Genomic DNA, 13,515 nt, shown 5'->3' with positions numbered 1-13,515 from the left:
CAGATCACTGCCTTAACCGCCTTACGGTTACAGACAGGTACATTCTTTATCGCGTAAGCAATCATGTACACCTCATCTCTGATCCGTCCAGGTGTTTACAAGGATGAGAGCATCCCTCCACTTGGACAACACCTACAAACTCAGCAGTCTGACAGCTTTTTGTGCAGAACACACAGACAGACAAACAAACACACACACACACACACACACACACACACATACACATACAGACATACACACACACACACACACACATACACACACACACAGACAGACATACACACACACATACACACATACACAGACAGACATACACACACACAAACACACACACACACACACACACACACACACACACACACACACACACACACACACACTGTGCCACTGTGACACACCACACATCCTGTACAACCATTTTTTCAGAACTAATTCCGCAGATTGACAGAGGTCACAGTCACACACACACACACACACACACTGTGCCACTGGGACACACCACACATCCTGTACAACCATTTTTTCAGAACTAATTCCGCAGATTGAGAGAGGTCACAGTTATGAAATTGTTTCAGGAAAAAAACCCACCCCACTTTGCACAAACAGCAGCCAGGCTGTAGAAGATGATACGTGTATAATTGGAAGGATGCTCATATATATCACACGTAAAATCGTTGCAATAAATTGTGAGGAGACTGCTTACACGAGAGATGTGGTATATTTTTAAAAATGAAGAGTACACATAAAACGAATTATTTGGCCTTTTAATTAGTTTTATTGGTAACAGTAACCTCAATCACACCACAGACAGTTCGTCACTCGATCAGTGTTCGCGGACGGCCCGACAACCAACGGACTGACCCAGAACAGATCTGTTGAGACAGTGTCAGCAAACGACAAAGATGTATCGCCATCTGCATACTTGTTTTTTGCTGTTGATTTTTCTGGTTTCCCCATGGAGTACTTGCAATGCAGCTGAATGTTCTGTCTGCGATATACAGGGCATTCAACCCGCCATCGACTTGGCCACTGAAAAGGTTGGGTTTATTCACCATTTTTGTGTGAAGAGGAAATTTTTGTGTGTGTATGAGCTTGGTTTGAGGAGAGGCGTTTACGCTCTAAATGGATCGAGTAATGTTATGCAAACGACATAGGATACAAAATGACAGAATATTTAATTCTAAACGTGATAGTTTGGAAGTGGTGTAAACCAGGCAGAAACAAACGACTTTGCTGTTCTTGCAATCAAAAAATGTTGCATGTGCATGTGTATACAATATATCTCTTTAACTATTTATATATCGCATACGATAATCGAACGCCGCGGTGGGCATGTACAACTATGATGTATATATATATATACGAGAAGTGTATGTCAACGGGTTTAATCAAAAGCGTGTTGGGAAGAAGGCATATTTTTTAATGATAATAATAATTCTAATGACAGCTAATATAGCGCGAACCACAGTAATCTATGCTCTCCGCGCTTTACATTTTAACTATGAATAAAACATACTATTTAACATAACATTAAATACATATAGATTATAGCAAGATAACGTAACAATAAACTTACAACAATACATTAGCCACTTATGGACAATACCATGCGGATAGATAAACAACGCACAATAAATCATCTACAAGCAACATTGGAAAATCTTAACTAAAAAAAAAAAAAAACCACACACACACACACACACACACATACACACACCCACACACACACATACACGTACTCGTCATAATCCCTATCGCAGCATCAAAAATATGCTGTGCGTCGTCTGTGCGGCTGACTCTGCGCAGGTTTATTCTGCCCTTTTAACGACTGCCACTAATGCCACGACATGCACAGGTCGATTTCCACTTGGATAAAAAGTACAGAGGGGTGACAAAAGTTATGCATACTCGAGGTCGACAAACTACAGAGTAAAATTTGGAGCGTCACAAGAAACTACGCTTCGTCGGAACTAAACAACGGAGCGTCACAAAATTCAACATGGTGACAGTACATGTAATGATGTGACCTTTTCGTCCAATAAGTTTATGTCGGCTGTCGTCTCTCAGTTTGTTGCTGCATGCTTGTGGGGTTATGAACATGACCAGGAAAAGTAAACAGTGAGGTGTGAGCAACTTACTGTACAGGTGAGATGGGCTAAACAATCTCAATAATGAACAGCAAGAAAGTCTAAGAGCAACCAAGGGACTATTTCATAACCGTGTTCAAACGGCTTGAATTGCGCGAAAGATGTATAGAAAGTCTCAGTAAGAGCGTCAGTTTTTATTTGTCGGGGTAGACTGTCGATTATAATTTCGAGCTGTTTAACCCATTTTGAGGCTTGAGGCAAGTAAGCTATTTTTTTGTTGTCGAATTTTCTTTTGGGCGATCCAAATGTACCGCTCTAAATTCACATCTTTCGATATGCATGACTTATGGCACCACCCTGTACACACACCGAAGTCTAGTGTGTTTCTTTTTGTGTGTTTATGCAAATGAGTCCTGTTGCGACCCAATCTGTCACCTTCTAGGTGGAAAACATCTTACACACGCATCATGTTCATGTTTGCATTAAAGTATTTCTGTATTGCCCGTATTTGCTTTTCGCGTTCTACTTTAATTCTTCTCCTCAGCATTCTTAGTAGGTCATATCAGTAGGTCATCGTCACAGGGTGGTTTACAGGATGGTTTATTTAGTAATTTCAACATAAAATAAAATAATGTTATTATTAAAAGGAGCACAACCCGTGAAAAACTTAAAACTGAGGGACTGTAATTGATTATTATGTATACTGTTCAAAAAAAGAAACGCATAGTTGCTACTTGCCAAATTTGTTTTATTTTTCGAAAAATTAACAGAAAATCCAATATTTAGATTATTTGTTTGAAATTTGGTATGGACACAGTTGAATGCACACACAGTTCATTTGCATCTTCAAATCAATCAGTCAATCAATACGATTGGGTGCCGAGGCTGTCAAGTCAGTAGGGGGTGTGACTGCCTTGAGCAGCAACAACTGCCCGGCACCTTCTGGGCATGGACTGGATCAGATGCCGGATATCTTGCTGTGGGATGGTGTCCCACTCCTCCTGAAGTGCCTGCAATAGATCGCGGTGATTTGCCGGCGCTTCTTCTCGCCTGCGCACACGTCTGTCCAATTCATCCCAGAGGTGTTCTATCGGGTTCATGTCTGGCGACATGGATGGCCAGGGAAGCACCTGGACATGGTGGTCGGTGAGGAACTGGGTGGTGAGTCGTGCTGTGTGCGTGCGAGCGTTGTCCTGCTGGAATATGGCATCCTGGTCAGCCAGAAGAGGAAGGGCGTGTGGGCGCAGAATTTCCTCCACGTATCGCTGGGCAGTTATGCGCCCTTGGACGTGCACCAGGGTGCTCCTTCCAGCGGTATTGATCGCCCCCCACACCATGACGCCTCCACCACCATGAACGGGTGCCTCATCCACACAGTTGGGCGCGTAACGTTCGTTTACTCTCCGGTAGACCCTCCTCCGACCATCATGTCGCTGGAGCAGGAAGTAGGACTCGTCGCTGAACCACACGTGTCTCCAGTGATTCCGGACGGTCCAGCGAAGGTGCTGGTTGCCCCACTGCACTCGGTTCTGGCGATGGCGGCGGGTGAGGACAGCTCCTCTGTGAGGTCTGCCAGCTCTCAAACCAGCTTCATGCAGGCGGTTCCGCACGGTCTGGTCCGATAATCGGTGTGGCCCGGGGAGAGCCTGGACAGAAGATGAGGCCGACAGGAAACGATTCCGGAGGTGGCGGAGCCGTATGAAGCGGTCGTGAGCAGCAGTTGTCGCCCTTGGTCTTCCCGCTCGTGGCAATTAGTCAGCAACGGAGCCAGTGGCTTGAAACCTGACCCACAGTCTACTGATGGTGCTCTGGGACACGTGGAAGTGCCTGGCGATTGCACTTTGACTTTGGCCTGCTTGTAAACGACCCAATGCAATTTGGCGGTCTTCTCTGCTCAATCGGGCCATCTTTCGTCGCTGAATTGTCGTCTGATTTCTTTGTGGGTTTTGGAAGACATGGTGAGAGCTCAATATTCCCCGAGTTTCACGAGATTACACTGAAGCATGACGAGTGGTCATGCCAAATGAGCAATTTTGACATTGTAGCCACTGATAACGCATGCGTCACGTGCAGAGCTCACTTGTGGCAATGGACGAAAGGTCGACGACCAGATAAACATTTTCTGCAGTTTGGTGGATATCCTTGAAGCCATATAACTAAATTAACCAAATATTACAAGCTATGCGTTTCTTTTTTTGAACAGTATATATTAAGACTTGTTCTTCGTCATTGTGATTTTGTTTGCTACTCATATTTTGCTTTTTTTCCTTTAAATCCACCACCACAGGAAGGCCAGTTTGTCAGATTCATTCCTTTACGAAAATATGCATCCGTGCTAGCCCGCACGCACGCCTTCACGCATAAACGCATATGGACTGGGTGGCCGAGTGGTAACGCACTTGCGCTCGGAAGCAAGAGGTTGCGAGTTCGACCCTGGGTCAGGGCGTTAGCAATTTTCTCCCCCCTTTCCTAACCTAGGTGGTGGGTTCAAGTGCTAGTCTTTCGGATGAGACGAAAAACCGAGGTCCCTTCGTGTACACTACATTTGGGGTGTGCACGTTAAAGATCCCACGATTGACAAAAGGGTCTTTCCTGGCAAAATTGTATAGGCATAGATAAAAAATGTCCACCAAAATACCCGTGTGACTTGGAATAATAGGCCGTGAAAAGTAGGATATGCGCCGAAATGGCTGCGATCTGGTGGTCGATGTGAATGCGTGATGTATTGTGTAAAAAATTCCATCTCACACGGCATAAATAGATCCCTGCGCCTTGAGTCCGAGTCTGGAGATACGCGCGCGATATAAGACTTCATATACTTGTATAACATAAACGCACACGCACACGCACACATATATACACACACACACACGCGCACACACACACACACACACACACACACACACACACACACACAACAAACACACACACACACACACACACACACACACACACACACACACACACCCCACACTCTCACCCATCGATCCTCATCCACCCACACAATCCCACAAGTGTCTCATTCTATCGTCAATAGACGATGTTCGGAAATAGCTCTGTTAGGCTTGTATGTGTTTTGAAGGAGTGGGGATCACGTGTGCAGACACGACCATGGCTAATGATTGGCCTATAATGTCACGTGGGAAAGTTTGCCTCCATGTTTTCAAGAGAGACAACCCTTTCACAACCCATACAAACCCAGCATCAATAATTTTATGGAAATCTTCTGATGCTTTTTTCAACAGCTGGACGGCCACTGGTTCGTGACGCACGTGTACATGTACGACGAGGGCGCACCTGGCAATGACAGTGTCTACACCTCCTACACTGTGGATGTCGTGCCGACAGAGAGGGGCCTCACGCTCTATCACAACAAGTGGGTTACACATTATACACAGCTTAGCTATATACGTACATAAATGGCTGTCTTTGTCAGTTTTTACATTTAGTCAAGTTTTGACTAAATGTTTTAACGTAGAGGGGGGAATCGAGACGAGGGTGTGGTGTATGTGTGTGTGTGCGGGTGTGTGTGTAGAGCGATTGAGAGTAAACTACTGGACCGATCTTTATGAAATTTGACATGAGAGTTCCTGGGTATGACATCCCCGGACGTTTTTTTCATTTTTTCAGACAGACAGTCAGACAGACAAGCCGGACAGACAGACAGACACGACACTGAGACAGACAGACAGACAGACAGACAGACACTGCAGGCAGACAGAAAACATAGGTCTGACGAATTGGATTCAAATAATATCTAATCCAGAAATACTGGTTTTAGTAATTATATTTCGCATAACAGAAATATGTCTTTAGTGGGATTTTGAATTTCGAAGATAACAATACACAACTGGCAGCACTGTTCATAGTGATGTGTTGTGATGCTAAGCGCTTCTCTGTCACAATTCAATGATACACCAGTTAACAGTTTCGGCGTTTAGGCCTACATGGAACGAAGAAGGAAAGCGGAAGAGGAAGACGTACAAACATACTCGCAAAAAACGATCTGCGCACGCGTTCAAATCAACGGAAAATCGCGTGTTTGTGTGCCCGATGTAATCCTTAGAACATTTACACTCTTTCTTCGAACACTCAAAAGCAACTTCAGGACTGGAAGACTACAAAATTGCACTTTCTGCCGACTGAATCTACGCTTTCTCAAATCAACAGGAACAGGAAGAAGAAGAAAAAACTCTCGAACAAGAGGCGAAGCCTTCAAGGCTCACGTAAGAAATAGACAAACAGTAACACAAACTCAATCACTCCGTCACACATACACACCCACACACACAGTAAGCTTAGGTGACGACTGTGCAAGAAAGAGAGACACTAGATCTAGATCTGTCTGTGTCTGCATGTAGCCTACTTACAGGGACACGACTGCCAAATAGTCTCGGCCCGCTCAAAATAACAATGACCGAGACCACACACACCACGCGAGAGAGAAAGACTACAGGGAGGCATGCCGTCATGATGCATTAATTGACGTCAAACACTTTTGACCGTGACGTAATCTTATGCGAGCTTTATCCATAGTCTTGGATAACCACTCACACATAGACTCGGAAATGTTAAAGTTTCTACCGTGCAGACATACACACACACGCACACACGCACAAACGCACGCACAGACAGACAAAGTTACGATCGCATAGGCTATCACTTACGTGAGCCAAAAAACGATCTGCGGATGCGCATTTTCTCAAACACAGGAAAACAGAAGAGGAAGAAGAAGCAAAAGTGCTCGTACAAAAAGATGTGCGCATGTGCGAATCTAAAATGGCCGCGGAACTGTTAATCGGTGTATTAATTATTCACAGAATAAATGTTTGGACTACTTCTGCTGATCCTCCTCTTCCTCCTCCTCCTTCTATTACTACTGCTACTACTACATGTACTACTACTACTACTACGACACGTATTACTACTCCTACTACGACATGTATAACTACTACTACTACTATACGACATGTACTACTACTACTACTACTCCTACGACATGTACTACTACTACTACGACATGTATTACTACTACTACTACTGTACTACTACTACTACGACATGTATTACTACTACTACTACTACTACTACTACTACTACTACTACTACTACTACTACTACTACTACTACTACTACTACTACTACTACTACGACATGTATTACTACTACTACTACGACATGTACTACTACTACTACTACTACTACTACTACTACTACTACTACTACTACTGGGACATGTATTACTACTACTACTACGACATGTATTACTACTACTACTACTACTACGACATGTACTACTACTACTACTACTACGACATGTACTAATACCACTACTTCTACTTCAACATGTACTACTGTTACTACTACTACTACGATTACTGACCGGCACGGTTGGCCTAGTGGTAAGGCGTCCACCCCGCGATCGGGAGGTCGTGGGTTCGAACCCCGGCCGGGTCATACATAAGACTTTAAAATTGGCAATCTAGTGGCTGCTCCGCTTGGCGTCTGGCATTATGGGGTTAGTGCTAGGACTGGTTTGTCTGGTGTCAGAATAATGTGACTGGGTGAGACATGAAGCCTGTGCTGCGACTTCTGTCTTGTGTGTGGCGCACGTCAGGGCCGGACTAGGCGAAGAGGAGGGGGGGGGGGGTTGCCAGTGGTGGCCCAGGGGGATGTCCCCCCCGGCGGCAGGGGCGGATCAGTTCATTTTATGACTGTTTTTTTTCAAAAGTATATTGTGAAGATATGGGTGTGAAGGCGCGAAGCGCCGAGCCGACGGCGCGAAGCGCCTAGCTTGCTAGGGGGGTCCGGGGGCATGCCCCCCCGGAAATTTTGAAAAAAAGGATGCAAAATGGTGCAATCTGGTGCATTCTGAGGATGATCATTACCAGTTTCAGGCAGCAGATTTTGTCACTGATTAATACCCCAAAAATTGAAACTCAATGTAAAATAAAGAAATGCATACCTCATTCAATATTTTTATTTTTTGGCTGGGGGGGGGGTCCGGAAACCCTAGAACCCCCCCCCCCCCCCCCTCGTTGTGGGGGTCAGGGGGCGAAGCCCCCTGAAGCTGACGGGTAGGTCATATTCTGAGATAGGAAAATGGTCGCTCCTTGCATGAAACGGCATAAAATAAGCAATAATAAAAAAAAAATTAAATAAGTAAGGTACATGTTTAGGCTAGGGGGGGGGGGGGGGGGGGGGTTGCGCAACCCCCATAACCCCCCCGGTAGTCCGGCCCTGCACGTTATATGTCAAAGCAGCACCGCCCTGATATGGCCCTTCGTGGTCGGCTGGGCGTTAAGCAAACAAACAAACAAACAAACAAACAAACTACGATTACTACTACTACTACTGCTACTGCTACTACTACTACTCCTACTACTGCTGCTACTATACTACTGCTACTACTACTGCCACTACTACCATTGGAGAGAAATAAAATCGAGATTCTTGTCTGCCTGTTGCATATAGCGTTTTAAATGACAATGTTTCCTGGTGATTAGAAACAGCATATTTATGAACAATGCAGGCACCATTTTTCTCATGCAATCGATTTGATACACCAGCACAGATCTGTTCGCGCTTGTCAACGGGCAATGAGCACCCTTCTACTTTGACTTATACCAACAATCAACGGCCTGTGTTCTTTCTGTGCAGAGTGGAACATTCGTGCTGAATTAAAACTGAGGAACTTAAAACGGAGGGACTGTAATTGATTATAATGTATATGAAGACTTGTTCTTCGTCATTGTGATTTTGTTTGCTACTCATATTTTGCTTTTTATATTTAGTCAAGTTTTGACTAAATATTTTAACATCGAGGGGGAATCGAAACGAGGGTCGTGGTGTATGTGCGTGTGTGCGTGTGTGTGTGTGTCTGTGTGTGTGTGTGTGTAGAGCGATTCAGACTAAACTACTGGACCGATCTTTATGAAATTTGACATGAGAGTTCCTGGGTATGAAATCCCCGAACGTTTTTTTCATTTTTTTGATAAATGTCTTTGATGACGTCATATCCGGCTTTTCGTGAAAGTTGAGGCGGCACTGTCACGCCCTCATTTTTCAACCAAATTGGTTGAAATTTTGGTCAAGTACTCTTCGACGAAGCCCGGGGTTCGGTATTGCATTTCAGCTTGGTGGCTTAAAAATTAATTAATGACTTTGGTCATTAAAAATCTGAAAATTGTAAAAAAAATTAAAAATTTATAAAACGATCCAAATTTACGTTTATCTTATTCTCCATCATTTGCTGATTCCAAAAACATATCAATATGTTATATTTGGATTAAAAACAAGCTCTGAAAATTAAATATATAAAAATTATTATCAAATTTTTTTTTTCGAAATCAATTTAAAAACACTTTCATCGTATTCCTTGTCGGTTCCTGATTCCAAAAATATATAGATATGATATGTTTGGATTAAAAACACGCTCAGAAAGTTAAAACGAAGAGAGGTACAGAAAAGCGTGCTATCCTTCTTAGCGCAACGAATACCCCGCTCTTCTTGTCAATTCCACGGGCACTGCCTTTGCCACGGGCGGTGGAGTGACGATGCTACGAGTATACGGTCTTGCTGCGTTCAGTTTCATTCTGTGAGTTCGACAGCTACTTGACTAAATATTGTATTTTCGCCTTACGCGACTTGTTTTCCTTTAAATCCACCACCACAGGAAGGCCAGTTTGTCAGATTCATTCGGCTTTACGAAAATATGCATCCGTGCTAGCCCGCACGCACGCCTTCTCGCATAAACGCACACGCATACACACACACACACACACACACACACACACACAAACACACACACATACACACACACACACAAACAACAAACACACACACACACACACACACACACACAAACAACAAACACACACACACACACACACAAACAACAAACACACACACACACACACACACACACACACACACACACACACACACACACACACACAATAGTAGTACACATCACTTTGTTCAATCTGGGGAATGAATGCAGCAAACAGTTCTCAATTAGCCCTTGGTATGTGTCCAAGTCAGCGGAGGGATACACATATTGCGTGTAAAACCCACGAAAGAACTGTCGTGGTTTGCCCGATAGTTAAGATGGCGGGAGGGGTTGTATCTTTAACTAAATTCTCTCGAAAGTGTATCTATCACTCTGACTGACAAAATTGCCTACGTGAGCACGCATTCCCCCTTCTATGGGATAACCGTTCGATCGGTCGACGACTTTTGACACGCTCCAGTTCACCGCGCTAGCTGTTTCATGCAGTCACATAAATGTCGAATAATAACATTCCGGGTGGATTTAATCTCGTGGGGCAAAGAGATAGTGACCATCTTTTTGCTTGAGGGTGTTTTCGTCTGCGATATATGGTTGGGTTGCTGGTTGTTTTTGTCTTTCTTTTTCTTGTCTTTTGAGTGCCTTAAACCTATTTGGCTTTTCGGGACCGATTCAATTTCGTTTCCCTTCACAGTGTACCTCTGCGATGCATAACTTTACAGAGCATTAGTACGTGTGGTGATTTTTACTCACTGATTATTTCCTGATCATCGTTGTAGTAGTGATCATCATCATCATCATCATCATAATCATCATCGTCATCATCGTCATCGTCGTTGTCGTCGTCGTCGTCATCATCATCATCATCATCATCATCATCATCATCATCATCATCATCATCATCATCGTCGTTGTCGTTGTCGTCGTCGTCGTGGTCGTCATCATCATCATCGTTGTCGTTTTCATCGTCGTCGTTAACAGTACAATGCCTTCTGTACATACAGGAACGATAGCAGTAGCACCACTTGTGATTATGTGGAGACAGAACTCAATGCCACCTCGCAGCCCTTGAGATTGTCTACCACTGGAATTCCCACTACTGCAGGTGAGTTCTAAAGACAAGTGCTTTCGAGATGGCTTAACCGGGTGCTGACACTCGGGCCTGGAGACACTCAAGATATATACTCAGCAACAAAATATTGCAACAAATTTTGTACCCAAACTAAAACATTAATTCCCGTGTCATTTCATTCGAACATTCTATGCCTTTGAAGGCACTTCACTTATCTATCTGGCACACTTTTCGGATCAACATTCTATGCCTTTGAAGGCACTTCACTTATCTATCTGGCACACTTTTCGGATCAACATTCTATGCCTTTGAAGGCACTTCACTTATCTATCTGGCACACTTTTCGGATCAACATTATATGCCTTTGAAGGCACTTCACTTATCTATCTGGCACACTTTTCGGATCAACATCAGGGCCGGACTACCGGGGGGGTTATGGGGGTTGCGCAACCCCCCCCCCTAGCCTAAACATGTACCTTACTTATTTAATTTTTTTTTTATTATTGCTTATTTTATGCCGTTTCATGCAAGGAGCGACCATTTTCCTATCTCAGAATATGACCTACCCGTCAGCTTCAGGGGGCTTCGCCCCCTGACCCCCACAACGAGGGGGGGGGGGGGGGGTTCTAGGGTTTCCGGACCCCCCCCCCCCCAGCCAAAAAATAAAAATATTGAATGAGGTATGCATTTCTTTATTTTACATTGAGTTTCAATTTTTGGGGTATTAATCAGTGACAAAATCTGCTGCCTGAAACTGGTATGCACAGAATGCACCAGATTGCACCATTTTGCATCCTTTTTTTCAAAATTTTCCGGGGGGGCATGCCCCCGGACCCCCCTAGCAAGCTGGGCGCTTCGCGCCGTCGGCTCGGCGCTTCGCGCCTTCACACCCATATCTTCACAATATCCTTTTGAACAAAAACAGTCATAAAATGAACTGATCCGCCCCTGCCGCCAGGGGGGACATCCCACTGGGCCACCACTGGCAACCCCCCCCCTCCTCTTCGCCTAGTCCGGCCCTGAACATTCTATGCCTTTGAAGGCACTTCATTTATCTATCTGGCACACTTTTCGGATCAACATTCTATGCCTTTGAAGGCACTTCACTTATCTATCTGGCACACTTTTCGGATCAACATTATATGCCTTTGAAGGCACTTCACTTATCTATCTGGCACACTTTTCGGATCAACATTCTATGCCTTTGAAGGCACTTCACTTATCTATCTGGCACACTTTTCGGATCAACATTCTATGCCTTTGAAGGCACTTCACTTATCTATCTGGCACACTTTTCGGATCAACATTCTATGGCTTTGAAGGCACTTCACTTATCTATCTGGCACACTTTTCGGATCAACATTTCAGTTCTATAAAGGCGTCACGTGACCGCCGTTCAAATTAGGGTAGCCCCAAAATCGACCTGACAAAAGGATAGGGTAGTAATATAAGACAAATCTATGAAAAGTCAGGATAGGCACACCTTGACAACTTTTACAAACGAGGAGAAAGTCAAATCAATGATCTATCGAGAACACAGCTATCTTGTGTTGTGTCATTTTTACTGTATGATGCAGGTGTTGTTTCACGTACACTTTTATTGGAATCATTTTCTTTGGTGGCCGAAAATACTGTTTGTAATTATGTAGAGGTTACATGCCGAGTCTCAGTGATTATTAAAAATAATGGTCGAAGTTAGCGGATCATGAAAAATGCGAGCTTCAGCGAGCTTTTTCATGACCGCGAACTGAGACCATTATTTTTAATAATCACTGAGACGAGGTGTGTAACCTCTTTATTCCTCCTTTCTTCAGTTATTCAAAGAAAACAGGAGTTTTTGTGCGAAAGTTTCATCGAATCCGACTCACTCAACCAGTCAACCTGCGCAGGCGATCGATTGATGCGCGGTTGTATAGTTCCGTGCAAATCATTCCATTCTGTTAACACTTCTTGTCAGTTTCCTTGTTTTGGACTAAAATCAAGTACACAGATATGCTGTTATTCTGCTGTGGCGGTAAAGGCAGGTATTGTGTGTTCTGTTTATGTTTTAGTATAATGTTCTTGCGTCAAATGGGACTAGCAGACGAACTTTTGCACCCGTGTTCCAACGTTAATTACTGTATGAAGTTCAGTTTTCTGGGGAAAATAGTGTATGAAACCGCTTTATGTTGTTTACATTGATGAGATGTGTGCATTTGGTTGCGTGTGATCTGTTTATAAAATGAAATATTGTTGAAAATTGACCGTCGGATTGCAGTCAGTGTTGTCGAAGAAACTGAGTTAAAAGAAGGGGAACTACTCTTGTCGCGAGAGTATGAGTTACTTGCCTTGGGAATTTGCTTGTGATGAACGGTTTGTGCACAGCAGATCTAGATTCAGAAAACAACCGAACTCATGGATTTTATATGGATATTCATGTGTTCAGGCCTGTAGTTGTTAATTTAAATGCGGTATGTTTGTATTGTTTGCTCCAGAGATGTATACTTCGTACGTATAGAGCGTTCGGAACTTTTCAGTCGCAAAAGTAGTACCGAAACAGAACAGCTTCTCAACCCATTGCACTATCG

General features: G+C 43.8%; 1 protein-coding gene across 1 annotated transcript in view; it reads left to right on the top strand.

The window, feature by feature from the left end:
• Window positions 1-812: 812 nt before the first annotated feature.
• Window positions 813-13,515, top strand: part of LOC138952436 (uncharacterized) — a 22,443-nt gene continuing 9,740 nt past the window's right edge. The window contains exons 1-3 of the mRNA XM_070324106.1: window positions 813-1,037; window positions 5,333-5,463; window positions 10,881-10,981. Coding sequence (XP_070180207.1) covers window positions 903-1,037; window positions 5,333-5,463; window positions 10,881-10,981 — 367 coding nt within the window. The 5' untranslated portion in view covers window positions 813-902. The remainder of the gene's footprint in view (window positions 1,038-5,332; window positions 5,464-10,880; window positions 10,982-13,515) is intronic.

Source organism: Littorina saxatilis, linkage group LG17 (genome assembly GCF_037325665.1).
Source record: "Littorina saxatilis isolate snail1 linkage group LG17, US_GU_Lsax_2.0, whole genome shotgun sequence".
NCBI classification, from domain to species: domain Eukaryota; kingdom Metazoa; phylum Mollusca; class Gastropoda; order Littorinimorpha; family Littorinidae; genus Littorina; species Littorina saxatilis.
This window is presented reverse-complemented; position numbering and strand designations above follow the sequence as displayed.